The sequence below is a fragment of the Chenopodium album genome, chromosome 21, assembly GCF_948465745.1.
Source record: "Chenopodium album chromosome 21, dcCheAlbu1.1, whole genome shotgun sequence".
NCBI lineage: Eukaryota > Viridiplantae > Streptophyta > Magnoliopsida > Caryophyllales > Amaranthaceae > Chenopodium > Chenopodium album.
Window position 1 is genome coordinate 38,514,517 of NC_137854.1, and position 26,838 is coordinate 38,541,354.

Sequence of the window (26,838 nt, forward strand, 5' to 3'; positions counted from 1 at the left end):
TGTGAAGAAAGATCCTAAGGTTGCTTATAACAATTGCATAAAGGGCCAAGGTAATAATGTTAACTATAAGGTCACCTTGGGGACAAATATGTTGAGTGATGTCAATGCAATTAACAGAAAAGTGATGTAGGACTAGCCTAAAGTTTTCGGAGTTAAGTGGAGAAATTAGGCCAACTCATAAAAAAGCTTACCTCTTAAAAAGGCCTGTAAATGAGATTGTTATCTTCAAATCCACTTTTCATTCCCTAACTCTTAACCAATGTTAATACAACCCATTTGAGATGATAGTGGATCTTGGACTTAACCTACATCCATGGATCCAGATTCTTTTTTCAAGGATATAAGTTCTTTAAATTTAAACCCGACGTATTTGGGACGGAATTAGGTAATTTGGAGAAAAAACTGATTTGGGTAATAGTCTAACCATGATAATCGCACCCTAAATCTTATACCTTGTATTTTTCTTCTACTAATCCAATTCAGTATTCCCTATCTCTTTAACATAATCCAAGTTAGTTAGAGGAATCTATATATAAGAGAAGAATATAAAGAATTAACTTAATTGATTGATTGTTTTGGGTTAGCTTGGTAAGCTAAAATTGGACAACTCATGAAAGTGGAATTATCATTCATTATCGTTGTAATTTGGTTTATTAATCAAAGTATGTTCTTTCTCCTTAATTTCTACCATTAATGATGTTTATGTTGTGTTAATTTACATCATAAGACTTGGTTGGAAGGATGTTAGAAAGGTAAAAAAAAAAATAAAAAAGAATAAAATAAAGAAGGATTTTTCTAATTTTGATTTATTTAAATCTTTTTTATACATATAAATTGGCAAATGCATCATAAAAGGTAGTTAGGGATCAAGACTTGGTCAAATATAAAGAAAGTCTATTACATGAAAAGACAACAAATGTATCTATTTTGGAATGTCGATGAGTAACAGATTTGTGTAGGCACTCACCAATTCATTGTAATTTTTGTCCTATCGAAAAAGTTAGCTAATAGGTTTACAAATAACATTTTGACCACCAAAAAGGAGCCAAGCATCCACGTTGCTAGAATAATGTCGCATTGCTTGACTTTGACTTAGAGAGAAAGTCTTTATTCCACTAGTCATCCATTTTCATGCTCTCATTTTTCTTGTATTGTTGGGTTATGCTTCGAGTTACTCTTAGTAATCTACTCCTTTATCCAAGTGTTAAAGTTTGTATATCTAGTTGAGGATCTTATGTAATTGGTTGTTTTCATTGGCTACTTAGTCTTTCATTCAAGTTGAGTTTGGGTTTAATTTAAGTATGTTGAGTTTTAGGTTTTCACATCAATATTTAGTGAAGGGGGGATGTGTAAAGACTTTGGCTTTCCTTCTAAGGGTGAAAGGGTTTAAGTTTATAAGGGATGTTTGCACAAAGGATAAACCATGTCCCGTTGAGTATATGGAGTTTCTTTCCCTCAGGGTTGTAAAAATTATAGAAGAGGAAAAGAATTTATGGTTAAGGAATAAGAAAAAATAAAGTTTAGATGTAAAACTACTTGTGCAAAGTAAATTTAAAGAGTTATGAAAATGGAAAAAGAAAGGAAGAAGGATAGGGCTAATCACTCAAAGGAATGTGTGGTAAATAAAGAGAAATATGGGAAATTTCATTACATCCAATATAGATTATCAAAGAAGCAGGCCTCAAAGATTTTTCACAGTTGTTTGAATTTTCAATCTAACCTAGAATGATAAGATGAATAAAAGTATTCTTTGAATGTATTTTGAAACTAGATCTTAATCTTTAAAGTTGAATCTAATAGATTTTAGTCTACGAGTACTAATTTTGAGGGACGAATTCGATTGTTGTGGTTTACAGCAAAAATGTGTCTTATATGACTTCATTGGTATTTCTATATATGCAAGTTTCTTCTTGCCATTGCTTAATTAGAATAGTACCTTTTTGCCATATTACTCTTCTTCTTTAGTTTATTCTATAACATTAGGATTTGTCCCATCAAAAATTTATCTCCCACATTTTTAGTAAGAAAATTGGAAAAAGGTAGTCCTCCTAAAGCCAAAAGATGTTTTCCTTCCAATAATTAGGGTACCTTTACATGAAGTCAAGATGTTACTGTTATCTTCTTTGCTAATTTGTAAAATCTAGTAAAGCTCATTGTTAGTAGTTACTTATATTTGCTTCATATTTGTATGAAATTTTTTGGTTTCTTTTTCAAAACATTAAAAAAGTATTTAACAATAATTATAGCTTTTGCTTATACCGTTTTACTTGTTTTCTTTTATTTAACAATTTTGTTTGTATTTTAATGAGGCAAATATGACAAAAAAGAAATGATTGTACATAATTATATTGATAAACATTAAATACATAAGTATAAGGCCATGTTCACTTCATTTTTTAAAAAAACAATGTTAAAAAAAAGTAATTTCAGTTTAGTAAAAATACTTTCAATTTAGTGAAAATAAATTCATTCACTACAGTAAAAATTAGTAACTTTAAAGAAGAAATATGGTAGAGAAATAGTAAAAATAATACTTCCTCCGTTTTCTTTTACTTGCAACACACCTTTTAAGCACGCAGTTTTAGGAGATGATTAGTGAGGGTAAACGAGCGATTTTATCAATATAATTTTTACACGAAAATTAGAATAGGGTTAAGTATCATTTGTAAAAATTATTATGAAAAATTTGTCCGTTTACATTACATGAACCCGACCTCAAAACACGCGCCACAAGGCTGTGTTGCAAGTAAAAGAAAACGGAGGAAGTATAAGTTTGGTTAAAAATAATTTCAGTTCATTGAAGATAGCCTAACTATAAACATTAAATGTATTAAGTTATAATATATTTTTTTTCCTCAATTCACTCTATCATGCACTTTGGGCTCATATGATTGCAAAATATTCTAGGTGACATCAGCAACCATAAAATAAAGGTTAGGTAAAACCCCTCCACAACTTTCTTAAATGCCTAAAAACTCCCTCGAAAGAAAGGGCTCCCTCTCTATCCCGTTTAGAAATCCCTATTGTCGTTGGTTGATCTACCCATGTGGTTGGTTGCTGAGGAGCTCCCTGAAATAATTCTAAAACTATCGCTTGAAGAGCGGGAAACGATTACGGATTTGGGACAAATAAACCCTAGCGATGATAATTCAAATCATTCTTTAATGTTGAGGGGAAACTTTTAACAGAAAGAAACTACAATGTTAAAGCATTCAAATGCACTATAACAAGTGTTAGGGCTCCCGCACATGGCCAAGTAATTAGGGTAAGTCGACATAATATGTTTGCATTCCAACTCTTCTATTGGAGGGAAAAAGAAAAGGTGTTAGAAGGTTGCCTTTGGTGTTTCAATAATATGTTGATTCTTTTGAAAGAAATCAAAAGAGATAAGCAAGCTGGCGAGATCTCTATCACTCATTCGCCCTTATGGGTTTGCATTAAGAACTAACCTCTATTCAATTGTCGTTTTGATGAGTTTATTAGGACAATGGTGATTGGCATCAGTACCAAAAAGTTAAAGATAAGAGGGGAACAGAGGCTTAAGTGGATTTTGCATATGAGAATTGTCGTATCTTTTGCGTGTGGAATTATGGGACACTCGGAGCAAGACTGTCACATTGTCACTGAAGAGGATAAAAAAAGAGAAGGCTAGGGTACCGAGTTAGTCTTAAAGCAACTTCAAGGAGGGGTGGAGCAATAGAGGCAAAAAAAAGTAGACACCTGTTGTAAAGCAAAAAAGCCTTATTTGTCACCAAAGGTAGACAGGTTCGATGATTGCTAGCAAAAGGTGTGAGGAGGTTTTGAAGGGAAGGTGATTTCTTATTAGCAGCTAGCCTAGGACCACCACAATACACTTCTTGTTGTCCTAAGGTACCAAGTACATAGGGAAGGAGAGGCAGATGAAGAGGTGATAAGGAGTGCCGAAGAGGGAAGCAATACGGATGGTGATCGAATCTGTACTCCTTCTACTGACTTTGAGCCGCAATGTGATGCAATTTTCGCTATTGGTAAAGGTAGTGATGGTCTAACCATGAACATGAGAAGAATTGGAAAAGGAAGGCTACAGCAGAGTCTTAGAATGTTATGATGGATATTTCTTTACCGAATCAATAAATAAATTCCATAATGGTTGATTTTAAAGGAAAAAAAGAAACGAGGTAAACACTCAAAGCAAATGGAGGTTGTGAGTGATGTAGCTAAGACTTTGGCAGAGGATGATGTTAACCAACCTCACTGAGAATTACGAATCTGTTATGCTGCAACTGCCAAGGGATGAACAACCCTCGGATGGTTCTCCAACTCCGTGGATGGAGCAACATTTATGCCCTAGCATTACATTTTTGTCGGAGACGATGATTTAGAAGAATGTCGTAGAGAACATTAAGCTTGGTTATGCTCATGCGTTTGGACTCGCAAGTAGGTGGTTTTTGTATATATTAGAGAGATGATATAGATTTCTCACTTGTTTCGTTTTCTCATAATTTTAAATGTGGAGATTTTCATGAATGATAGTGTGACTTGTTGGATGTTTGTTGGGATTTCTGGATGCCGAAGGAGGAGGACAAACACAAGACGTGGACTTTGATTTGGCGCCTTTGTGATAGCCTGGTGTGGAAATTCCTATTATGTTTGGAGGCGACTTCAACGAAATCATTTCCTTAGCTATGAAGAGATCAAGGGAGGAGCTGACAGATTAAGTAAGAAGAGAAGTGGAAATTTTAGAGACACGGTTGATGTGTGTGGCTAACAGGATCTTGGCTATGTGGGTCAGTGGCACACTAAGGGGAGGGGCAGTGGTGGATTTTGACAATTTTCTTTTGGGGGGCCGAATTAAAGTTTAATTTCTAAACTTAAGCCATAGTAGACACTAATAACAATATAAAATAGTTTAACCTTATTTTTTTTTTTTCTTAAAAGTAGCTATAGAATATAATATCATATTAAATATTAAAAAGAGAACCCATTGTATAATATCAGTTCATAAATATATATACTCTAATTCTGTAAAAATGAATAACGTAGTATTGTAGTATTGTTTATATAGATTTTTTTTCTTGAAATAAAATAAAAAAATTGTACTTGGCTACCGATAATACTGACATTAATTATGTATTGAGAGATGGGTCAATTTGTCATATGTCAAACTCACATTGGAGTTTGTGCCAAGTAAAAACATGGTATGTAGGGTGTTTTGAATTTTAAATCCAATGGGCTACAAATTGGCTTTTTTTGAAAAAAAAAAAAAAAAAAAATCGCTTCTTAATAATAATTGGATTAGATCTAACTTCTAAGGGGGGCCAAGCATAGGCCAACTCCTTAGAAGATCCGCCTCTGGGGAGGGGGAATTCGTCTAATACTAGAGTTCGTGAGCGGCTAAACTGTTTCCTTGTTACCTCCTCATGATTAGAGTGCTTGCCTAAATTGATAGTGGACCATTTGATTCGTTATAAATTGAGCCACACCGAATTGTTATCAAGCAAAAAGGAAGACAAAGAAAAAGAAATGAAGGGTATTTTAAGTTCAAAACTTCATGGTTACTTAGATGAGGGTAGCGAGCAGGTTGTTAGGGTGTACGGGAGAGCTCGCGCGGGAGAATGCAATTTCTCGAATGGCTCTTGTGAAGCGTAAGCTAGCTGCTTGGTGTGCGTAGACTCATAAAAAATTTGTTGATCAAATTGGGGACTTAGCTGCCAACAAAACCCAATCTCGTAAACTAGCTATGAAGAGTGTGCTTTGCTGGAGAAAAAGTTAGATGATCTCCATGATAAACACGAGGCCTATTGGTACTTAAGGTTGCGTGATTCTGAGGTTCGTGATAGTGATTAAAACACGAAGTACTTTCATCATAAAGTCTCGCAAAGAAAAAAGAAAAAGTACATTGCGAGGCTGTTTGACGATGGGAATGTATGGCGTTAGGATGGGGACGAGATTAAACAGATCATTATTCATTTACATGAGTCTTTTCAAGTCATCTAACCCTCCAAATGGTGCAAATCAGGGTGTTACGAGACCGACAATTTCCATGAGATCAACTGAAAGCTTCTTTAACAAATGCATCCTTGCAAAGCTCCCAACCAGGTTCAACGATTTTGGCACATTATTGGTGATGATAGTGCTAGTTTTGTTTGTAATATCCTTCATAGGTCCTTAACCACCAATATTGTTCTTATTCCAAAGGTAAAGTAGTCCCCTACTTCAACTTTGGAATTTAGACCCATTGCTTTGTATAGTGTGCTAAATAAATTAGTGTCAAAGTCGATTGTAATTAAGCTAAAAAGTGTACTTCCTATGCTAATCACTAATAATGCCCTCATTGCCATGTAATTTCCCACACTATGGGGACAAGGTGTAATGGCCGAAAACTTGCGATGAATTGAAGCGTGACATGAGCGAGTAGGGCCTATGATAAAGTTTAGTGGAATTCTTTGCGTTAGCTACTTCTTGCCATGGGTTTTGAACTTTTGATGGAAGATAAGGTTAATCTGATTATGAACAGTGTTTCAATAGTTTCTTACTCCTTTAACATAAATGGAGGAGTATGTGGGTTAGTGACTAACTAGGGATCTCTGGCAAGGGGATCTCTATCCCCGTATCTTTTTATTCTGATTGCTAATGCTTTTTCTCATTTAATTCAGATTAAACTCTTCATGGGGCAAATGCAAGTCATAATGGCCGCGAAATTTCCCACCTATATGCTGATGACATTCTCCTTTTTACGAGAACAATCCACCAAGATTGCAAAGTGATAGTTGGTATACTCAAGTAGTACGAAGTAGCATCCGCTGAGAAAGTGATAGTTGAGAAAATTAATTACTCCATTACTCCATGCATGAAGTTTTAGAAGAAATAATAGAGAGTAATTAAATATGAAGAAAGTGCCCGTCAAAAAAAAATGAAGAAAGTGGGGTTGGTGGAAAAATAGCGTATGATAAGTGGAAGGAGAGAGAATATCAAAATATTAAAGTACAATAGTTAAGGGTCCAATAGGAGAGAAGAAATTAATAAAATATTGTAAAAGGTTTCAAAAAGAAAATGGAGCAACTAATAAAATACGGCCGCAAAAGAACAGTGGAGCAAGTAATAAAATACGGAGGGGGTATGAGAAGTCTGAGGTTTCTTTCAATAAGAGAGTAGGTGTTAAGTGAAGAGAGGGTTTGTTGGAAATTAGGCATAAGAAATAGTTAGGCATCCTTATAAGTTATAATTATTGGCAAGTCAAAGCGTGCAATGTTTGGGGCGTTACTTAACGGAATCTGGAAAAAGTTGCAAGTGTGGAAGGAGAAAATTTGTCCAAGAAGGAAATTCTCCTAAAAATCTATGATTCAAGCCATCCCTATTTATCTCATGGGGGTGTACATTTATCTAAAATATTTCGTCGGTAATGGCAAAGTTCTAGTGGGGGTAAATAGATTCCAAGCGGAAAATCCATTGGAAAAACTGGGAGATGATGTGTTCTCCTAAATGTTTAAGAGACATGGGGTTTAAAAATCTCACTGTTTTTGATGATGCTTATTTAGGAAGCCAACTGTGTAGGCTCACCTATAGGCTCACCTATAATCTGGACTCATTGTTAGGAAGGGTTATGAAGGCTAAGTAGTATCTTAATTCGTTATTTCTTAAGGCTAGCTTGGGGCTGTATGGGATTTATGCTTGGAGAAGTATTTAGAGTTCCAAAGCCCTTGTAAAAGTGGGCATCATTTGGAGGGTTGGTAACAACATGAACATTAACATTTGGAGGGAGCCTTGGCTAGTAGACTCGTGTGGCAGATTTGTGACAAAAATTGAAACTAAAGACTTAACGGTTGTGGGTAATTTGACTAATGGGGATAGGGGGGAATGAAAAGTGGATTTAATTGAGCAGTACAGGTACAAGGTGTATGCTTGCTATCCTTCTAAGTTGGCACAACCAAATTCGATTAAAACGTCTTAAATGATAGGTAAGGAGTGCAATTTGGATAATTTCCACCATGTTTTGTTAGAATTTGGGGAATGGAGGTTACCCTAAAAGTCCGACATTTCCTTTGGAGGTTGTGCACAAACCAAACACCAAAAGGATGAGATAAATTGAGCCTTATCGATATGTGGGATTATTCTATTAAAATGTCTTACATGATAGGTAATTAGGGGTACAATTTGGATGATTTCCACCATGCTTTTGTTAGAATTTGGGGAAAAGATGTTAGCCCAAAAGTCCAACACTTAGGAGGTTGTGCACAAATACTGTACTTTGTACTTTTGTAACTTGATTGAGAATGCTTTGTGTTCTTTGGTGTTATTGTGAGGTCGAAATAGTGGGGCACGCGACTTCTGACTGTGAATGAGTTCGTAAACTCTAGGATGAATGTGAGTGCAATGCTATGTCCAGATGGGAAAGTGTGGGTTTCATGTGCAATTTGATTGATAGTTGGAAAACAATAAATGCAAAGCTAGTGCAAAAAGGTGCTCTCATGGCTTGTTGTATTTGGTAGGAAAGAAAACAGTAGGTCATTGAGCAAAAATGAACCCTTGATAATGTCCTTATTGCTAGAGTCTATAAGCTAGTTGAGAATCATGGTCTATACGGTAAACACATCTACAATTCTTCTCTTCGAAGATAGCAGCGAAAAGAAGGACTTGGCTTGCGCCTGGAGGTATTATCAAAATATATATATGATACCAATCTCAGGAAAGAGGGGTGGTGGATTGGGCTTGGAGTCATCGCAAGAGATAGTCGAGGGTTTATTATTTTTTCTGCCACATGAAGAGTTTAAGCCAACCAAGGCCCCTAAAATTGCTGAAGCAAAGGCGTTGGCCATGACTCTAGGCTTGGAAGGAGGTTGAGGAGGCTATCTTGGAATCTAATTGAGAGACATTAGTTCAGCGTCTCTCGAAAGGAGCAATATTCCTTGCCGATCTTGACTTAGTATTGGGTAACATTCTTGTACATAGCTCTAAAATCAAGTCTATTTGTTGGTCACATGTTAAAGAGATGGCAACTTCATATCATTTAGCTAAGCTAATACCGTTTGATCGAGAGGAAGCCTAGGAGGGTTATTATCCTAGTAAAAATTTTCTGTATGTACTCTTGGACAATTTGTCCCTAAATTAATATATAAACTTGGTTTTCCTATGAAAAAAAGGGGATAAAAGACTAGGTTTTCATAAAATACATGATTGTACATACTAATAATACTTCCTCCGTTAACCATTATCTGCAACTTTGGGGCATGACACGGACTCCAATGCAAAATTTCATAATTCTGATTAGTAAATTAAAGGGGTATGTAATTAAGGTGAAGAGAGAGAAAGAAGATCCAACACCAACCAACCACCCACTGTCACCACCAATACCAGCAACACCACTCACACTGCTTCACCACCCCCACGAAAACCTACCACCGCCACCACCAACACCCCCACGAAAACCCACCAACACCCCCATGAAAACCCACCATCACCACCAACACCTTCACGAAAACCCACCACCAACACCTTCATGAAAACCCACCACCTCCACAGTACGAAAGCCACCTATATAAAACCCACCAACCCCACGAAACCCAGGCTACTTGCCCCACGAAGCTCTCCTCCCCAAAACCCAGGCACCACCTCGAAAAAATCCCCACTCCAACGAAAATCTACCCCCACAAAATCCAGGCTACCATTCTCACGAAATCCCCTTCAGATCTGACATAAACCACCGCGAAATCACCACCAATTTGAAAAACATACCACGAATTGAAGAATTTCTTGAAAGTTGAAGAAAGGGAAGGAAGAGAGATAATGAGATTGAAAGAGGAGAGAGAAAATATGGGGGAAGATGAATGCAGATAAAGATGAATGGAGATGATTTTGGTTACTTGAAATCTTTAATTGAAGATGAAGAGTAGATAATTAATTAGAATGGGTGGTAGTTAGTGATTAATTAAATCTTATTATAGTTAGTAAATTGTATTTTAATTTTTTAAATGAGGGTAAAGTGGTCTTTTCACCAGTTTTTTTTTACCAAAAGAGGAAATAAATTTTTTTGTTGCACATAATGTTTAGCGGCCAAAAATAGTAAAAGTTGCAGATAATGGTTAACGGAGGAAGTATTATGGTTGTTTCCATTAAATTGTTGATACATTGATGGTGTGAATAAAGTTCATGGTATCTATATACTATACTAAAGTGGAGTTCTCTTTGCTGGGAATTTATCCCTCCCATTTCTTTTTGGAAATTTTGACTTTTACCACCAAAAAATTTGGACAAATTGTTTTTTACCACCTACTCCTTTAAAAGTTGTATTTTACCACCAAATAAACTCAAAAAATTGTTTTTTACCACCTACCGTTTAGAAAACCGTTAAATCTAACGGAATTTTTTTGAATTCTTCGATTTTCGTGCCTAAAATATGTTTTTCATAAGTTTAGGGGGGCATTTTGGCCCTATGGGTCCAATTTGAGGTCAAAATTGATAAAAATTGATCGAAAATACCTCGTTTTGCGTGTTTAAAAATACATCGAATTGCGTGAACACGCAAAACGAGGTATTTCGGATCATTTTTTATCAATTTTGACCTCAAATTGGACCCATAGGGCCAAAATTCCCCCCTAAACTTATAAAGAACATATTTCGGGCACGAAAATCGAAGAATTTTTTTTAACACCGTTAGATTTAACGGTTTTCTTAACTGTAGGTGGTGAAAACAATTTTTAGAACTTTATTTGGTGGTAAAATACAACTTTTAAAAGAGTAGGTGGTAAAAAACAATTTGTCCAAATTTTTTGGTGGTAAAAGTCAAAATTTCCTTTCTTTTTTATTTATTATTTTTTTGGAAATTTTCCTTGAATTATAAAAATAACAAATTTATTAATTAGTTTATATGTCTCAAAACATTTATGACAACATTCTATATTGTACAAGTAATAGAAACAATTGTTAACCAATATAAATTGACTAATTTACAATTTTAACAATTAGTATTAGGCCCTGTTCACTTCACCTTAAAAAAATAATATTAAGTAAAAATATTTCCAGTTTAGTAAAAATAAGTTCAGTTCAGTAAAAATAATTTCAATGCAGCAATTTTCTGTTTTTTAAAAGAAGAATTAGACCTTGTTCACTTCACCTTAAAAAAATAACATTAGTAAAAATAGTTTCAGTTCAGTAAAAATAAGTTCAGTACAGTAAATTTAATTTTAGTTACGTAAAACTAATTTCAGTTCAGTAAAATTTAGTTTTCTTAAAGAAGAATTATAATTGAAAATTAGTAAAAAATAATTTAAGTTCAGCAAAAATAATTTAAGTTCAACAAATATAATTTAAGTTCAACAAATATAATTTTGTTTCAATAAAAATAATTTCACTTCAGAAAAAATAAGGTGAAGTGAACGGGGCCTTATAATAGAAAATCAATAAAAATAATTTCAGCTCAGTAAAATTATTTTATGTTCAATAAAAATAATTTAAGTTCGGCAAATATAATTTCAGTTCAGCAAAAATACGATGAAGTTAACGGGACCTTAATATTAAAATCCGAGCGTAGTTTAGGCACTAGCTAGTATATGTGTATATATATGTGTGTACATATGTCTATATTCATAGATTCAGACTTGTTATTCCTCAGTAATTTTAAATTATGATTTTCGTCTATATATTGACAACATATTTTGTGTATTATACTACCCTTAATAGACCCTTCTTGTAGTGATTTCATGTTGTCAATGTCACATTCGCACAAGTTTATACATTGGCAACTAAAAAATCATCAAGAAGCTATGTTTTGAAATAGGTCTTTATTGGGTTTCAAAAAAAAAAAAAAAAAAAAGAGTTCTTAATTGTCTAATCATCTAAAAGATACTTATAAAGGATCAACTTTAGGTTTTCTTAATGTAGTTGATGTATATATTTTAGGTTGTTTCAAACTCAATGATTGATCTAACTTTCTTACATTTGCTTGAATATATGTTGGAAATTTCTCATGGTATGAATGAATATTGTTCTACATCAAGATATTAGTAAACCCACTAAAAGTTTCATTACCTAAATCACTACATTACCTAACCCTTTTTTTTTTTTTTTAAATTTTTAATTTCGTGGTGTTTGACTTGTTAAAACCACTAAAAACCCCTAAATCTATTGTTGAACACTGTCTGAGATACAGTTACCTAAAAATAAAGTTGTACTTTAGAAAGCAACCAAGGTGAGGCTAAAGTATCATCACACACATATATATATATATTAAATATTCAAGTTATAAGAAAAATGATAGTTACTCCAGAGGAACATAAAGTTCATAGCTAGGTGAAATGTGAATGTTTTAATAACTTACGAATTGTAATAACCAAGTTGGCTTATATCTTCATTCTTGTCTAGTTCACCCATTTGTTCGATGTCTATACACACCATCCCTACTAATTTTGCTTTTAAAGTGAGGAAGGATTAATGTGAATTCAATTAGGACAAGAAAGAACTTGAAAAAGGTTGTAATTAGGCAATGTGTGTACTATAAATACATGTGCATTAGTTCACTATTCACTAAAGGAGCACAAATGCACGTGTAATGAGCGTCACAGATAAAGGAACATGGATATGTTTTTCTATTTTTTAATTATTGGTACAAGTGTATAACATAACACAAAGTACCATACTTTATCGCATGTTTTTTTTTTTTTTTTTTTTGTCTTTTGTCATAGTGTCATGCTCTTTTACATATGCATGTGTTATTTTGGTGTATGACGAGCAGTGTGTGTATCGAACGACTACGATTATAAGGTTGAATCTTATGCCTTGTTTGGTTGACAATATAAAATGAGGAAAGTGGAATGAAATTTATGGAATTTGATAAGTTGATTAGTTGTTTGGTTGACAAAACGAGGCCTTAATATAAATGCTTTAGGACACTACATCCCATGAAGGTCTTGAGGAGATGAGGTTTGCCAATGAAGCTCTAAAGACTTGTTTTTTTTTTTTTCTTCGGACTAAGCTCTCTAATTATTACAGAAGTTCGGACGAGAATTCTATTAAGATTATAATGAATATTGCAAATCCCTCCTTACTAAATTGAATTGAACCCTATAATAATCCAACATTTCCGCTAGCAAGTTTCATATTGAACATGAAGGTCCTTGTTAAAGTGAATGGTGAAGGCTTTTGTGTGGACGCTAGCTTTGGGAAGGATTTGCACGAATGAATTGCTCCTGAAGAGTAGGCCGGTGAAGAAAAACCAACTTGTGCTCAAGTTTAAAACCTTAAAAATTGTACACCATAACTCAAGTTTAGAATATAAATTCTAGAAAATATAAGGTAGTAACAATATCAATAAAATAACCTTCATCAACAGTTGAAAATACTAATATCTTTCGAAACCACTTAAAATTAGTAATTTTTTTTATGTTTAATCATATATGACTATATGAGACTTTATAGCGTCTCTAAAAACATGCACATAGGCAATCATTGCACTTGTGCATTCAACTTAATTAGTTGTTTTATTTAAAGTATAACTAGTTTTTAACCTGGGCGGTGCCCCGGCCGGATCGATACTTTTAAATATTATTGTATAATAGTTTTCAGGTAATATATTTTGTGTAGATGAATTTGACTTTTAGTTTTATTTTTTGATATACATAATAATCTTAAGTACATCTATTTAGCTTAGATTTAATCTAAGAAACCATTTTAAATACAAATAACACTCTTATATTCTACATTAAATATTTCAAAGAAGAATAAATAAACAAAGTTATTAGATAGAAAAGATGGTAGGACTTATTCAATTTTCAATTGGCCCAAGACCAATTCTTGACATAAATATTTTTTAATTGGGTTTGGATTATTATACAAATTAAGACAAATACGAGTATTTTTATACAAGATGGTTCTTCGTTAAAAAATCTCTAATCTACTAGGCATGCATACATACATTATTACATTAATAGTTCCATTTTGTAGGTGGGATTCTTATTATTAGCCAGAGAGACTTAATTTTAGTGGAATAAAAGTGCAGCAAGAGATTTACGGTGTGTTTGGATTGAAGGAAATGGAGGAAAAGGAAAAGAGAAGAGAAATAGAGAGATGGGATATCTTTCATTTGGATAACAAATAGAAAGGAAGATAATTGGAGGGAAGAAAAATGAAGGGATTAAATTGTAGGAAATTGATCCCTCCAACAATGGAGATATTTGGAAGAAAAACTCACCATTCTTTCCTTCCCTCCCCTCCTCTTCTACTCCCTCCCCTTCTTTTCCTTCCCCTTTCTTTATCCAAACACGTTGTTAGTTATCTTAAGCATAGCTAGTGTTAAATTATTCCAAGACATAATTTCAAGTTAGAATTTATTAGATTTTTATTGCGATCTTTGTTAAGGTATGGATAATTAGTTTCATTACCCTTTTCTAAAAAAACATAATAATTTTAGGAATATTAATTTAATCATCTCATCTTTACAAAGATGTTAGGTTACTAATTTAAATTATTTTACAAAAGTTGAATGGATTGGATTTCTTTATCTGAGCTCCTCATCATTGATTAAGGGGGTTAAACCAAATACAAAACTAAGGCTTTAATTTGTTCATCTTGTTACTTGAGGTTGACAAAAAAATCTTTAGTTCTCGTGAGAATGGAATCCATCCTAATACTTTTTATTTTGTCTACTTAGATCTACATTAGATTCAGAGAAAGATCAAAACTTGATCGAATCTCTCACGAGTTATGGCCTGTTCTCTTACGTTGAAATTCATTTCAGCTCAGCTCAGCTCCTAATTTCCTTCTCTTATAAAATATTCAGTTCAATTCAATTCAGCTGAGTTCAGTCAATGAGAACAGGCCCTTAACTTAATTTGATTTATCTTTACGAAGCACAACCCTACCCTTGGGGAGGTTGGGGGGGGGCAACCCTAGTGAAAGTTGAGAATGTTACACATAGACCTATAGCATCCAGATGTATGGTAGAACCTATCATCAAACTAGATTTTACTCCCTCCGTTTTTAAATAGTTTTTCCATTTCTCCATGTGCGGAGTTGTAGGAGAAATTGGAGAAATTATTAAAATATGGAGATAGTGTGGTTAGTGGAAGGTAAATTGGAGGAGAGAAAATCTAAAAGTAATAAAATGAGTCCCACTAGTTAGAGAGAAAAGTATTAAATATTATAAAAGTTGTCCAAATAAGGAAATGAAGCAAGTATTTAAAAACGGTCGTAAAAGAAAAGTGGAACAAATTTTTAAAGACAAAGGGAGTAGAAGGAAGAAACATTTTCACGAAATTTATACTAGTGCGGAGAAGCTTAAAGTTTGTGTGTAACTATCAAAAAAACTTACTCCTATAATTCTTCCGTTCTTAAAAGATTGTCTCATACCTTATACGGGTATTATACGACCTACAGTTACCAAAACGTGTTAAATAAACGCTTTTAAAATGCTAGAAGGAACTGTATTCCCAAAAAAATCACATAAAATGCAATGTAGCTATCAAATCGATAGTACTTTGACTGTCAACAATGCTTATATTCCCTTAACTATGAAGATAAGCCTAGTACATGTACAACAAGTGGATAGACTTTGGCTGTTTTGGCGCACTAATAACACTACACGTTGAAAAGTCTAGGATCAAGATACACTATATACTGCGTTCACTTAAAAGCACACATAAATAAAGTTTTTTTTTTCTTTTCCAAATTAAGAAACATTATACTCCGTATTACTAAATTTAGGCCATCTAAATAGTACACCTCTAAATTTTTGCCCCTTGTTACTATTTATGGAAAAGTTTTACACTAGTAAAATGAAGTTTAAATTTTATATATATATTTGTTAATTTTTTTTTTTTTTTTTGGAAACATATATTTGATAAACTTATAATTTAACATAATAAACTAGTGTGTGGCTCGGACGATGCCTCGAGTTACTAGTTTGTAATTAACGTTTGATTAATTTTGCTTAATGTATTGATGAATATCTTAAAACTTTAATATTTCGAATAAAGATTTGTATTAGGAGAACCATATTCAATATAACAAAATGTAATATAAGTTGTTAAATTATCCTATGATAAAATAGTACAATTAAGGACTAATCATCTTACCCAAGTTAACTATAATTTTGTTGGAAAAATTAACACAATATATGGTTAGCTAAGGTGGTAAGACTTGTATTGTAGTACTTATTGGTCTCAAGTTCAAGTCATGTTGTAAGCATTTTTTAAATGTCAAATCTAATTCTGATCTTGTTGTGGAGGTGACATGTTATATTTATAGTGTTTAAATAGATGACACATGGCATATAATGATGATTTGGCACGTTTATAGAGCTTAAAAAGAGTGACATGTAGCACATATTCTGTTTTAGAAACGCTTTTTAATATATAAAGTATAGATGGTTGAAAAACCAATCAAAATCATATCATTAATTATATACAAATAATTCTAGTGATGAAAGGAATAGTTCTTTTGAAAGACAAAATCAGTCAAAATCGATGTATATACGTGCACAAATTTTCATATATACACACAGTGTGGTCGGAGTAACTACTCGGTCGGTTAGGGATTGCTCGATCAGTTAGGGGGTTACTTGATCATAGTTTGAAATTAAAAAGCTAATTTTAAAATAAAAATTAATAATAGTACTCCGTAATAACAATACTGTGCTGTATGCCGTAATATTTATTCACTAAACGATGTTTCCTTTTTCATTTGCAGGTTAGCTACTAAAAAAGGAAAGTTTCACACTACTATTTATAGTATAACGAAGTAAACGAACCAAACCATCCAATAGAAAAAAGAGCTTCAACCTCACGCTATCCAATGCAATATACTAATCACGAGATAAACAGTTAAATATTCAACTAACTTCATGATTAAGAGCAACTATATCATAAAATATAGCTAAAGTAGCATATTATACAATTAATTATAAACACTCACGTGATTCTTGTTAAAGACAAGGAAATTAAAACTTTAAAAAATCAAAACATAAAAAAAAAATAGCAATAATAAACTAAAAAAATCATACTATAATAATAAAATAGTACTAATCAAATCATCACAGTGACATATACTGTACTACTTCAGTTAAAGGATAACTCCAAAGGTTTTTATTTTAATTTAATTTTATTTTAATTGACGGGATGAAGGTAATAGTTCAATAATTCAGAATTAATTATGGAAGCACCGCCTCATAAATTCAAAATTTATTTAATAAAATCTAAACTAAAATTTTCATAAGATTAAGCATAAAATTGGTGCAATTTTCATTTTAAACAATAAATAAATAAATTATTAAAATACATAAATAAATAAATAAATAAAATAACTAGAAAATCGAAATTATTACAACAACAACAAAAAAAAAAAAAAAAAAAAAAAAAAAAAAAAAAAAAACCAGTGCAGATCGAGCTTATCGAGTAGTAGATAAAACTTTAAAATCGAAACAAAAATGCAAAAAAGTTTCCGCCATTTGTACGAACAACCAAATTAAAGCAAAACTCGAGCACAAAAAATTCAAAAAAAAAAAACAAAAAAAAAATAAAATAAGAGCGAGAAAGAAAGAGGAATACTAACTTGGAAGAAGAAGAAGAGCCGCTAACGAATTCGTAAAGGCGACCGCGATTAGAGAAGACAAGAACAGCAACATCAACCTCACAAAGAACGGAAAGTTCTCGAGCTTTCTTGATTAATCCAGAGCGCCGTTTCGAAAACGTAACTTGACGACTGCTTTTATCTTCGATTCGCTTCATCTCTATCTTCCTTCTTCCCATCGTACCGCTTCGATCTCTTATACTTATCTCTAATTTGGTTGAAGATGAATCAAGTTTTTTTTTATGAGAAATAAAGAAGAAAACCCCAATATACTGTTTGGTTTTGTTGAGTGAGAGAGAGATAGGGAGCGATAAATTTTGACACACACAATTGGAGGACATGATTTTTTTTGATTGGACTGATTTTTTAAACTACACGTGGTTTTTTTAATTTTTTTGGACTAGAGTGGAATTTGAGTACTGTATTCCTTTTTTTTATGGGTTATCCTTTTTCTTTTTTTATTTTCTTCTTCTATTTTTAGTAATTAATTTCATCGGTATATGTGATTGTTTTCTATAACATTAAAAATTGTTTAATGTTGTGGAAGGGTTTTTGACACATCGCGTCATTATCTTCCTACGTTGTATACTTGTACATGTAAATGTTACGGTAATAAATTATTGTGTATTTGTGTGACTCATTCTAGTCTTTATTTTATTTTATATTTTTTTTAGTTTCCATCTTTCGGTCTCATCCTTCCATTTTTGTCTCAATTTGACTTTATACACAATTCATAATTTTGTACAATAATTTTTAAATTAAGAAAAAATATATATGGAGTCATGAGAATACTTGTTAAACTTGTTTTAATGTATACTCTCTCCGTGTTTAAAAAAATGTTACACTTTGACCGGTAGTTAGAGTATTACTCCCTCCGTCCCAAAAAGAATGACTCATTTGGGTTGATTACGCGAGTATTAAGAAAGTTAGGTAAAAAGAAGTAAAAATATATTGGAAAGATAAATTTATATGGGGTTTGTGAAATATAGAGAGAGAAAGTAATAAAATAACATGGAAAATCAAATTTTTATATGGGGAAGCTAATTTTGCACAAATATTATAGCAAATTGGTGGGTGTTTTAATGCAAATGGGTCATTCTTTTTAAGACAAAGTTTTGGCCAAATGGGTCGTTCTTTTTGGGACGGAGGGAGTAAAAAATTGTAAAAATAAAGATAGTGAAGTTAATAATTTATTGAAAAGTAATTAATGTGATAGGATAAAAATAATAAAAAAAAATAGTTGTGGATTTGAGTAGGGACCATGAGAGGGGAGGGGAGAGATATAATATTAAAATGTAGCTCTTGCCAAAAAAGAAAGTGTAACACTTATGAAAGCACGACCGTATTTTATTTTTATTTTTTTTTTAGAATAGCAAAAAATTTCATTAATTAAAAGTCATATGATATCTACGATAGAGATTCGACGTTACCAAATACATAAGATATTAAATAAAATTAAATTGAAAATTATTATTTTTTTACATTCATTATTTTTTCATAAACTATAAACCCCACTATTTTTCTTTTATAATTTTTTAATACTTCAGCTGCCGTACTTACCTCTTACTCCGTATTTTATTTAAGTAAAATAAAATGCCTAAAACTATGTGTCAGTCAAACTGTAACACTTGAAAAAACACGAAGGGTGCAATCTAGACCGTACCAAACCGCAATTATTGCAATGTGAAAATTGTGTTGCGATTTCCAAAAATTACCAACCGCGGGGTGTGGTTTCCAAATAATGTCAGATCAAACTGCATTGCAAATTGTTAAACCATTATAACATTATGTAAAAAAAATATACTGGGGTTGTTTGGTAAGTAGCTTTTTGATGGCTTTTTGTATAGCTTTTGGCTTTTGGCTTTTGGCTTTTGGAAGTGGTCAAACAGCCAAAATTTATGTTTGGTTAATTGGCTTTTTGGTTGGCTAAAAAGCCAGCTTTTCCGCCAAAAGCTAGTGAGAGTAGCTTTTTTGGGTTGGCTTTTGGCTTAAATGATAACAATTACATTTTTATCCCTCATGACACCTATTATCATTCTCATCTCAATTACCTTTCTCTCTCCAAAAACCAAATTACCCACTATACTGCTACTATACTACAGAGAGAATTTGGGAGAAGTTTGGGTGAAGGTATCACTTTCACTAGAGCGTCCGGAGCGGCGGAGTATAAATTCATAATCAAGCTCCGGCATCTGCATGACTACATTACTTGGTTACTTTTTTTATTTTTATTTTTATTTTTGTGGTTATTAAGTTTTTTAGATCTGTAAAAAATGCTCATTTAATTTGGTGAAATTTGAGGTAGAATTTACCATGAAGCTCTTTAATTATCTTTTAATTAGGGAAGAATTTAATAAGAAGCCTTATTGGTTAGTTAAAACAAAATTGTTGAGATCTCAATTTGCAAATGTATGGGTTCTGATTTGTTTTTTATTAAAAAAAAAATTAAAAAAAAAAAAAAATCTCATCAAAAAAGTGAGATCCCAACTAGCTTAATGCATGAGCATAATGAAGAGGAAGCAAAATGACGTCTTTATTAGTGTTTGCTGCTTAGATTTACTACTATCACCCTTTTCACCCAAAATTTAATTATACAAAATTAATTTGTACAGTAGTTGCTAATATGTATTAGAACATTGAATTTGCAATTTACATCTTTTAGGAATGAATTTGCAATTTACATTTTTTCATATGCCCTGTCCTTGTGAGTATAATTTTAAGAGTTTGAGTTTTAAAACTTGCTATTCTATACTTAATTATCTTGTTATATGTAGTTGTTATTTACATCTTTCGTATCACAATTTTGGTTTTTCATAATAATAATAATCAACAAAATAAAAAAAAAAATTATTATGAAAATAAAAATACGAAGTAACAGTGAAAAGTGTTAGTAGTAGTAGTAAATAATAATCCTATTTACAAAACAAACAAAAAAAATAAAAAATAATAAAAAAAAAAAGAATTTATTATTTATAAAAAAAAAAAAAAAAAAATAGGGAGTAGCGGTGATACTACTTGGTAGTAAAAGTTTAAAAAAAAAAATAAATCATTATTGTTATTAGAAAGATAATAAAACATATCAATGCCCTTAAAGGTAATTTTAGCCCTAAATAGCCAACAGCCAATAACCAATTTTACCAAATATATTTTTTAACAGCCAACAGTCAAACTGCCAACATAAAAAGCCAATACATACAGCTGGTCAAACAAGCCAAGAGTAACAGCCAGCAGCCAACAGCCAACAGCCAATTGCCAAACAAGGCCACTACCTCTGGTCCAAGTTAGTTGCAACTTTGGGTATTATTTGTGAGATATAAAATATTCCAAAGTTGCAACTAACTTGGACCGGAGGTAGTACAAGATAATTTTAAAATATGAACTGATCTTTGACTATTAGTTAATTAAAAGTAAAAAAAAAAAAGAGTTTAGCATTTGAATTATAAATTATTAATCCCAACCTAAAATAAAATTAAAGTTTATTTAAAAAAAAATCATTTGTGATTTAAAAAATTGTGGCTAAACCGCAAATTGCACTGCAAACCGCATTTCGCTGTGCGGTTTAATTTATAAGTGTGGGTGAAAAAAATACAAACCGTAATTTTGCGGTTTGGTGCGGGTTGAGATCCAAACTGCACCAAAGCGGACCACAAACAACCCTAATTATGATATGTATAAAATAAGACGATTCACACAAGACTTCACATTATTGTAACTATAAATCACAATTCTTTGAAGATAGTTAAAGTATAACTTATGAATAATAAATCAGCCTAAACATTCCAACTAAAAATAACAAACAAAGTATATATTTTGACCGTTTTAAAAAAAAATGTATATATTTTGACAGTTTGGAAATTGAAACTTGTAATTCAAATAATTTTTTATTTTTATTTTTATTTTGTTCACTAATAGATTAAGAAATGTAGAGAAAAAAGGACTAAGATCGATTATTAAACTTTGTGTCAAACTCAGGTCAAATCTGTTTCAGGTATACTTCGCTGGAAATAGCCAAATCACTAACTGCGCAACTGAGGTCTTAAGCTGCATGTTGCACAGTTAGAGCTTCCGTCTATAAGAGAAAGAACACAAATTGTCCTCGGGGGTGGTTTTGAAGAACCCCTCTAATGGCTAAGGAGAGAGAGAGATCGGAGGTAGTTTTGAAGAACCCCTCTAATGGCTAAGGAGAGAGAGAGAGAGAGAGAGCTAGAGAGAGAGAGAGATTATTTTGTTGGGGTTTCGTGAGTCCGACTCACCGCGGAAACAACCCCGACCCAAGGAACCACTCGTAATTAATAAAACCATAAAGCATAAATAAATAAACACGAGAAAAGGAAGAACGAATCATACCCTTGAAGCGAGCTTCGCCCTCACAAAACGGACTCTTACTTGAAAGTCTTGAGCACCGCAAATGCCGTGCCTCCAACGGTATCCACCCACGAAGGACGAACACGACTTTTTAGGTCCACTACCTTGGAGTTAGCAAGGTCCAACCAAAACCCAAGGGTTAATGGAGTTTAAGAGTTTTCCCAAAAATATGGAATGCTCTTTCTAACTCTCACTCAACCACTTTACTCCAAATCTCAAGGTTGGTATTTATAGAGGAAAGTATGAGTGAGAATTTCTATCCCATTAATGTGGAATCATGAAATTCCACTAATTAATTTAAAGCTAAATTAAATTAAAATTGCAAACTAATAATAAGTCTACAAGTGGCATTACCATGTGAAATGGGTTGGTGAGGACCACATGGAGAATAGGGGACCATACTTGCTCCCCACACAATACTCTCCTTGTGCCACATGTCCTCACCCACTTGCGCCCATATTCCCCAAGCTTACCATAATGACCGGCCCTATGGCCCAAGCCACGAGCGCAGCCCGAGCCCAGCCCGCACCCAGCCTCGCACCAAGTTGCGGGCTGCTGCTGTGCGGCTGCTAGTGCTGCTGTGCTAGCACGCCTAGTTGTGGCAGCTAGCTGCTGCACGCACCATGTGCTGCGGCTGCTAGCTGCTGCTGTGCGTGGCTGCTAGCACGATGCGCTAGCACGCACCTAGCCAGCCATGCTAGGCTCGGCTTGGTGCTTGCTAGCCACCTATGCTAGTTTGCTACGTTGTTTCTACAATTACATGCATGCTTGTGTCATGTCAATTTGATTTTGTGATGTCTAGTTATCAATAATTTAAAAAGAAATTCATGCTCCATCCATCGCCTATAGGCCATGGCCAATCTTCTGCTTTAAACTTATTTGGTGTGGTCTAATTTCTTAATATAATCATATTTAACATAAAGGGCATGTTCTCTTACGTTGAAATTCAGTTCAGTTCAGCTGAGTTCAGTTCAGCTCAATTCAGTTCAGTTCAGTTCAGCTCCTAATTTTCTTCTCTTATAAAATATTCATTTCAGTTCAGTTCAGTTCAGTTGAGTTCAGTTCAGTTCAGTTCAGTTCAGTTCAGCTGAGTTCAGTTCAGTTCAGTTCAGTTCAATTCAGCTGAGTTCAGTCAATGAGAACAGACCCTTACTATAGGATATTCTAGCCTATAGTAAGCAATAAAACCAAAGCTCAAAGCATGAACCAACACTAGAAAAATAACTTCACGATGAAGCTTTGAGAACTCTCAACTTCAAATGTTTATTTTTTAAAAAAGAATAGTAGGTTAATTGCAGCCTTGCACAGTATATAAACAATAAAGTCTGAAGAAGATGAATTGAACACTATAATTCCAAAAGACGAGTAAATTTTATTAAGTGGATCGATGAAGCAATCCAAATATAAATAAAATCAAAAGGTTGAAATTAAAGTCGGTTAGTTGAAGTGGATTTGTGCATATGAAGCGGTGGGAATGAAGATAATGTCATTGAAGCGAAGCCGAAATGTGGCCTGACGACTGTTTTCTAAGTCAGTCTTTGATTACTCTCTTTTGGTACTCAACTACACAACTTGGCAAATTGCTATATTCTACTACTACTGTTCTCTCTTTTCTAGGTTGTAACTTGTAAAAGATGTTATGGCACACACATACTACGGAGTATATATTAATACAAGTATGTACAGTATATCATTATGTTTTCATGGCTGGAATTTGGACCTGAAAATAAATACGGAGTAATACGCACTACGTACGAGTAGTTAATTAGTCCCTTTCAACTTATTATCACGCCCTCGATGGGTGAAGATTATTCCATTAAACAAGTAACGAAGTATATAATAATGGAGTAATAAAAGAAAATGATCAACGGGTCCGAGCCACACCCGTCACAACTGTCCACTTTATACGACTAAGAAAGTTCCAACTCAAAATCATATAGTAATGAGGGGAGTAGTCCCTTAGCCTTATCTAGTGGACATAATTTTCTTTTCTCTTCAATGTGGGATACACATCCCAATATTTCTCTTTCAGTGTGGGACAACACTTTCACTCACATGTGAGTTTGCTCATGAGCTCAACAGAAAATAAATACGGAGTAAAAAAATATAAAAAGAGATTAAGCTAGCATTAAGCTAGGTGATTTGTTAAATGGGGTTAGTAAATTATATTACGAGTAGTTGAATGGAGGGAGTCGATAAATATAAGTAATAAAAGCGGGGGAATGTTTCAAGTAGTTAAATGCCAATAACGAATGTAAGGCGGACATTTTATCCTTTTGGGATTCTTGCTATTTTTCGCCTAACGTGTCACTGTTAGTCTATAATTATTGTCGGATTGAGATGGTTGCTTATGGAGTACTCTCTTTATTTTTAATTCCGTATTTTTTATTTTCTTCAAAAAAATAAAAATAAAATAAAATTCCGTACTATTTTTTAATTATAAAAAGGCCGTATATCTTTATTGTGCTGTACAGCATTATACTCCATCCGTTTTTAAATACTTGCTCAATTTCTGTGCGAAGTTTTAAGAGAAATTGAAAAAATTATTAAAGTATGGAGGTAGTGAGATGGATGGAAGAATAAAATTTGTATAAAGTAAAAGTAATGGAGAGAATAAAGGAGAGAGAATATGAAATTAATAAAATACTTCGTATGATTTATGTTTGGTCCACTAGATAAGAAAATTTAATTAAATATTATAAAACCTTTCCTAAGGAAATGGAGCAATTATTTAAGAACGGTCGGAAAAGGAAAGTGGAGCAAGTATTTTAAAATGAGGGAGTACTTCGTAATATATACTCAATTTTTTTTTCTTAATTCCGTAGTATCTCTACAACCTACTTTATACGATTTATTAAATTTAACACACTTATTGTCGATGCACTAATAATTAAAAATAATTAAATTAAACAAAACTCTGTATTTGTTTTTAATATATTACTGTAGTAAAATCTAGAGGGAAGGTTAGTACTCCCTCTGTCCCAAAAGAACGACCCATTTGGGTTGATTACGCCGGTATTAAGGAAGTTAAGTAAAAAGAAGTAAAAGTATATTGGAAAGATAAATTTACATGGGGTTTATAAAAAAAATAGAGAGAGAAAGTAATTAAATAACATGGAAAATCAAATTTTTTATATGGGGAAGCTAATTTTGCACAAATATTGTAGCAAATTGGTGGGTGTTTTAATGCAAATGGGTCATTCTTTTTGGGACAAAGTTTTGGCCAAATGGGTCGTTCTTTTTGGGACGGAGGGAGTATATAAAAGTGCAAAAAGTCAAATTGTGTTAATTATTTTAGAACAAAGATACTCCCTCCGTCCCCTTTTGATAGTTCCTTACGGGCATTTTTCACGGGAATTAATAAACACAAATAAGAATAGTAAAAGTACATTGGAAAAGTAAATTGATATTGGGTATGCAAAAAAAGTAGATTGAGAAAGTAATAAAAGTACATTGGAAAACAAAATTTACATGGGAAATTTAATTTTGCACAAGTATTGTTGCAAATTGGAGGGAATTTTGGTAAAAAAATTACTCCCTCCGTCACCTTTTGATAGTCCCTTATGGACAAATTTTAGTCCCAAAATATTCACCCCATTTGCTTTCTCCAACAACCATTAATTTTAATTTTTTACCAAAATTCCCTCCAAGTTGCAACAATACTTGTGCAAATTTATATTTCCCATATAAATTTTGTTTTCCCATGTACTTTTATTACTTTCTCTCGCTACTTTTTTGCATACCCAATATTAATTTACCTTTTCAATATACTTTTACTATTCTTATTTGTGTTTATTAATTCCCTTGAAAAATGCCCATAAGGGACTATCAAAAGGGGACGGAAGTAGTAATATTAATGGTTGTTGAAAAAAACAAAAGGGGTGAACATTATGGGACTAAGGGCCTGTTTATATTTACTTAATTTCAGTTCAGTTCAGCTCCAATCAGTTCAGTTCAGCTCTTAATTTCCCTCTCTCATAAAATATTCATTTAAGCTCTATTCATTTCAGTTCAGTTCAGCTCCAATCAGCTCGGTTCAGTTCAGTTCAGCTTAGTTCAGTAAATGTGAACATGCCCTAAAATTTGACCATAATGGACTATCAAAAGGGGGACAGAGGGAGTGGTATATTTTATATACCTCCTTCATTCCATAAGATGCATGCAGAGTATACTAGTATAGTACTAATATATATACCTCCTTCATTCCATAAACAAAGACTCCCTTAGTCCCTTATTTACAAGCCCTTTTATTTATTTATTTATTTTTACAGGAATTCGAAAAGTACTAGTAGATTGCTTAAAACTAATGATTGAGTGTACAAATATGCATGTGAGGTTAGAGAGAGGTAGAAATTAAGAAAGATAAAGTACTTTGTCTGTCCCATAATACATTATACAGTCAAATATTACACATATTACACAGACAATGCATTAGTTTGACTTTATTTTTATATAATTAAATAATAGTGAAAATTATTTTAAAATTGTATTATGAAACTTTATATTAAAACCTATCTAACAACATTTTTTTATGATAAAATATATTTTTGTTATGTTAGTAAAAAGTTATGGTCAAACCTAACGTATAAATAGTGAAAAAAGTTCAACGTCTCATGTATTATGGAGCAGAGGGAGTATTTGGAAATTATTGAAGAGAATGAGAGAGAAAGTGTTGGAACTAAGCACTTGTTTTCTTCAACTTATTTCAGATACTTATTACTGATTCATTAATAAATTCAGATCAGATAAGAAAGATTCAGATCAGAACTTTTGATTATCATTTACTTATCACTTAATATCGTTAATTGCGTATTAAAATTTTTTATAAACATTGCATATTTAAAAGTTTATAATTAGACGAATCTAACAAGATCCATTTTGATAATATTTTTCTTTATAGATTAGTATTAAAATGCGGTCAAAGTTTAGTCAAATTAT

General features: G+C 32.7%; 1 protein-coding gene across 1 annotated transcript in view; it reads right to left on the reverse strand.

Annotated features, from left to right (window-relative positions):
- The window catches only part of LOC145600991 (agamous-like MADS-box protein AGL27), a 31,462-nt gene extending 13,630 nt beyond the window's left edge, over positions 1 to 17,832 (reverse strand). Inside the window, exon 1 of the mRNA XM_081656888.1 lies at positions 17,518 to 17,832. Coding sequence (XP_081513014.1) covers positions 17,518 to 17,714 — 197 coding nt within the window. The 5' untranslated portion in view covers positions 17,715 to 17,832. The remainder of the gene's footprint in view (positions 1 to 17,517) is intronic.
- Between the last annotated feature and the right edge of the window lie 9,006 nt (positions 17,833 to 26,838).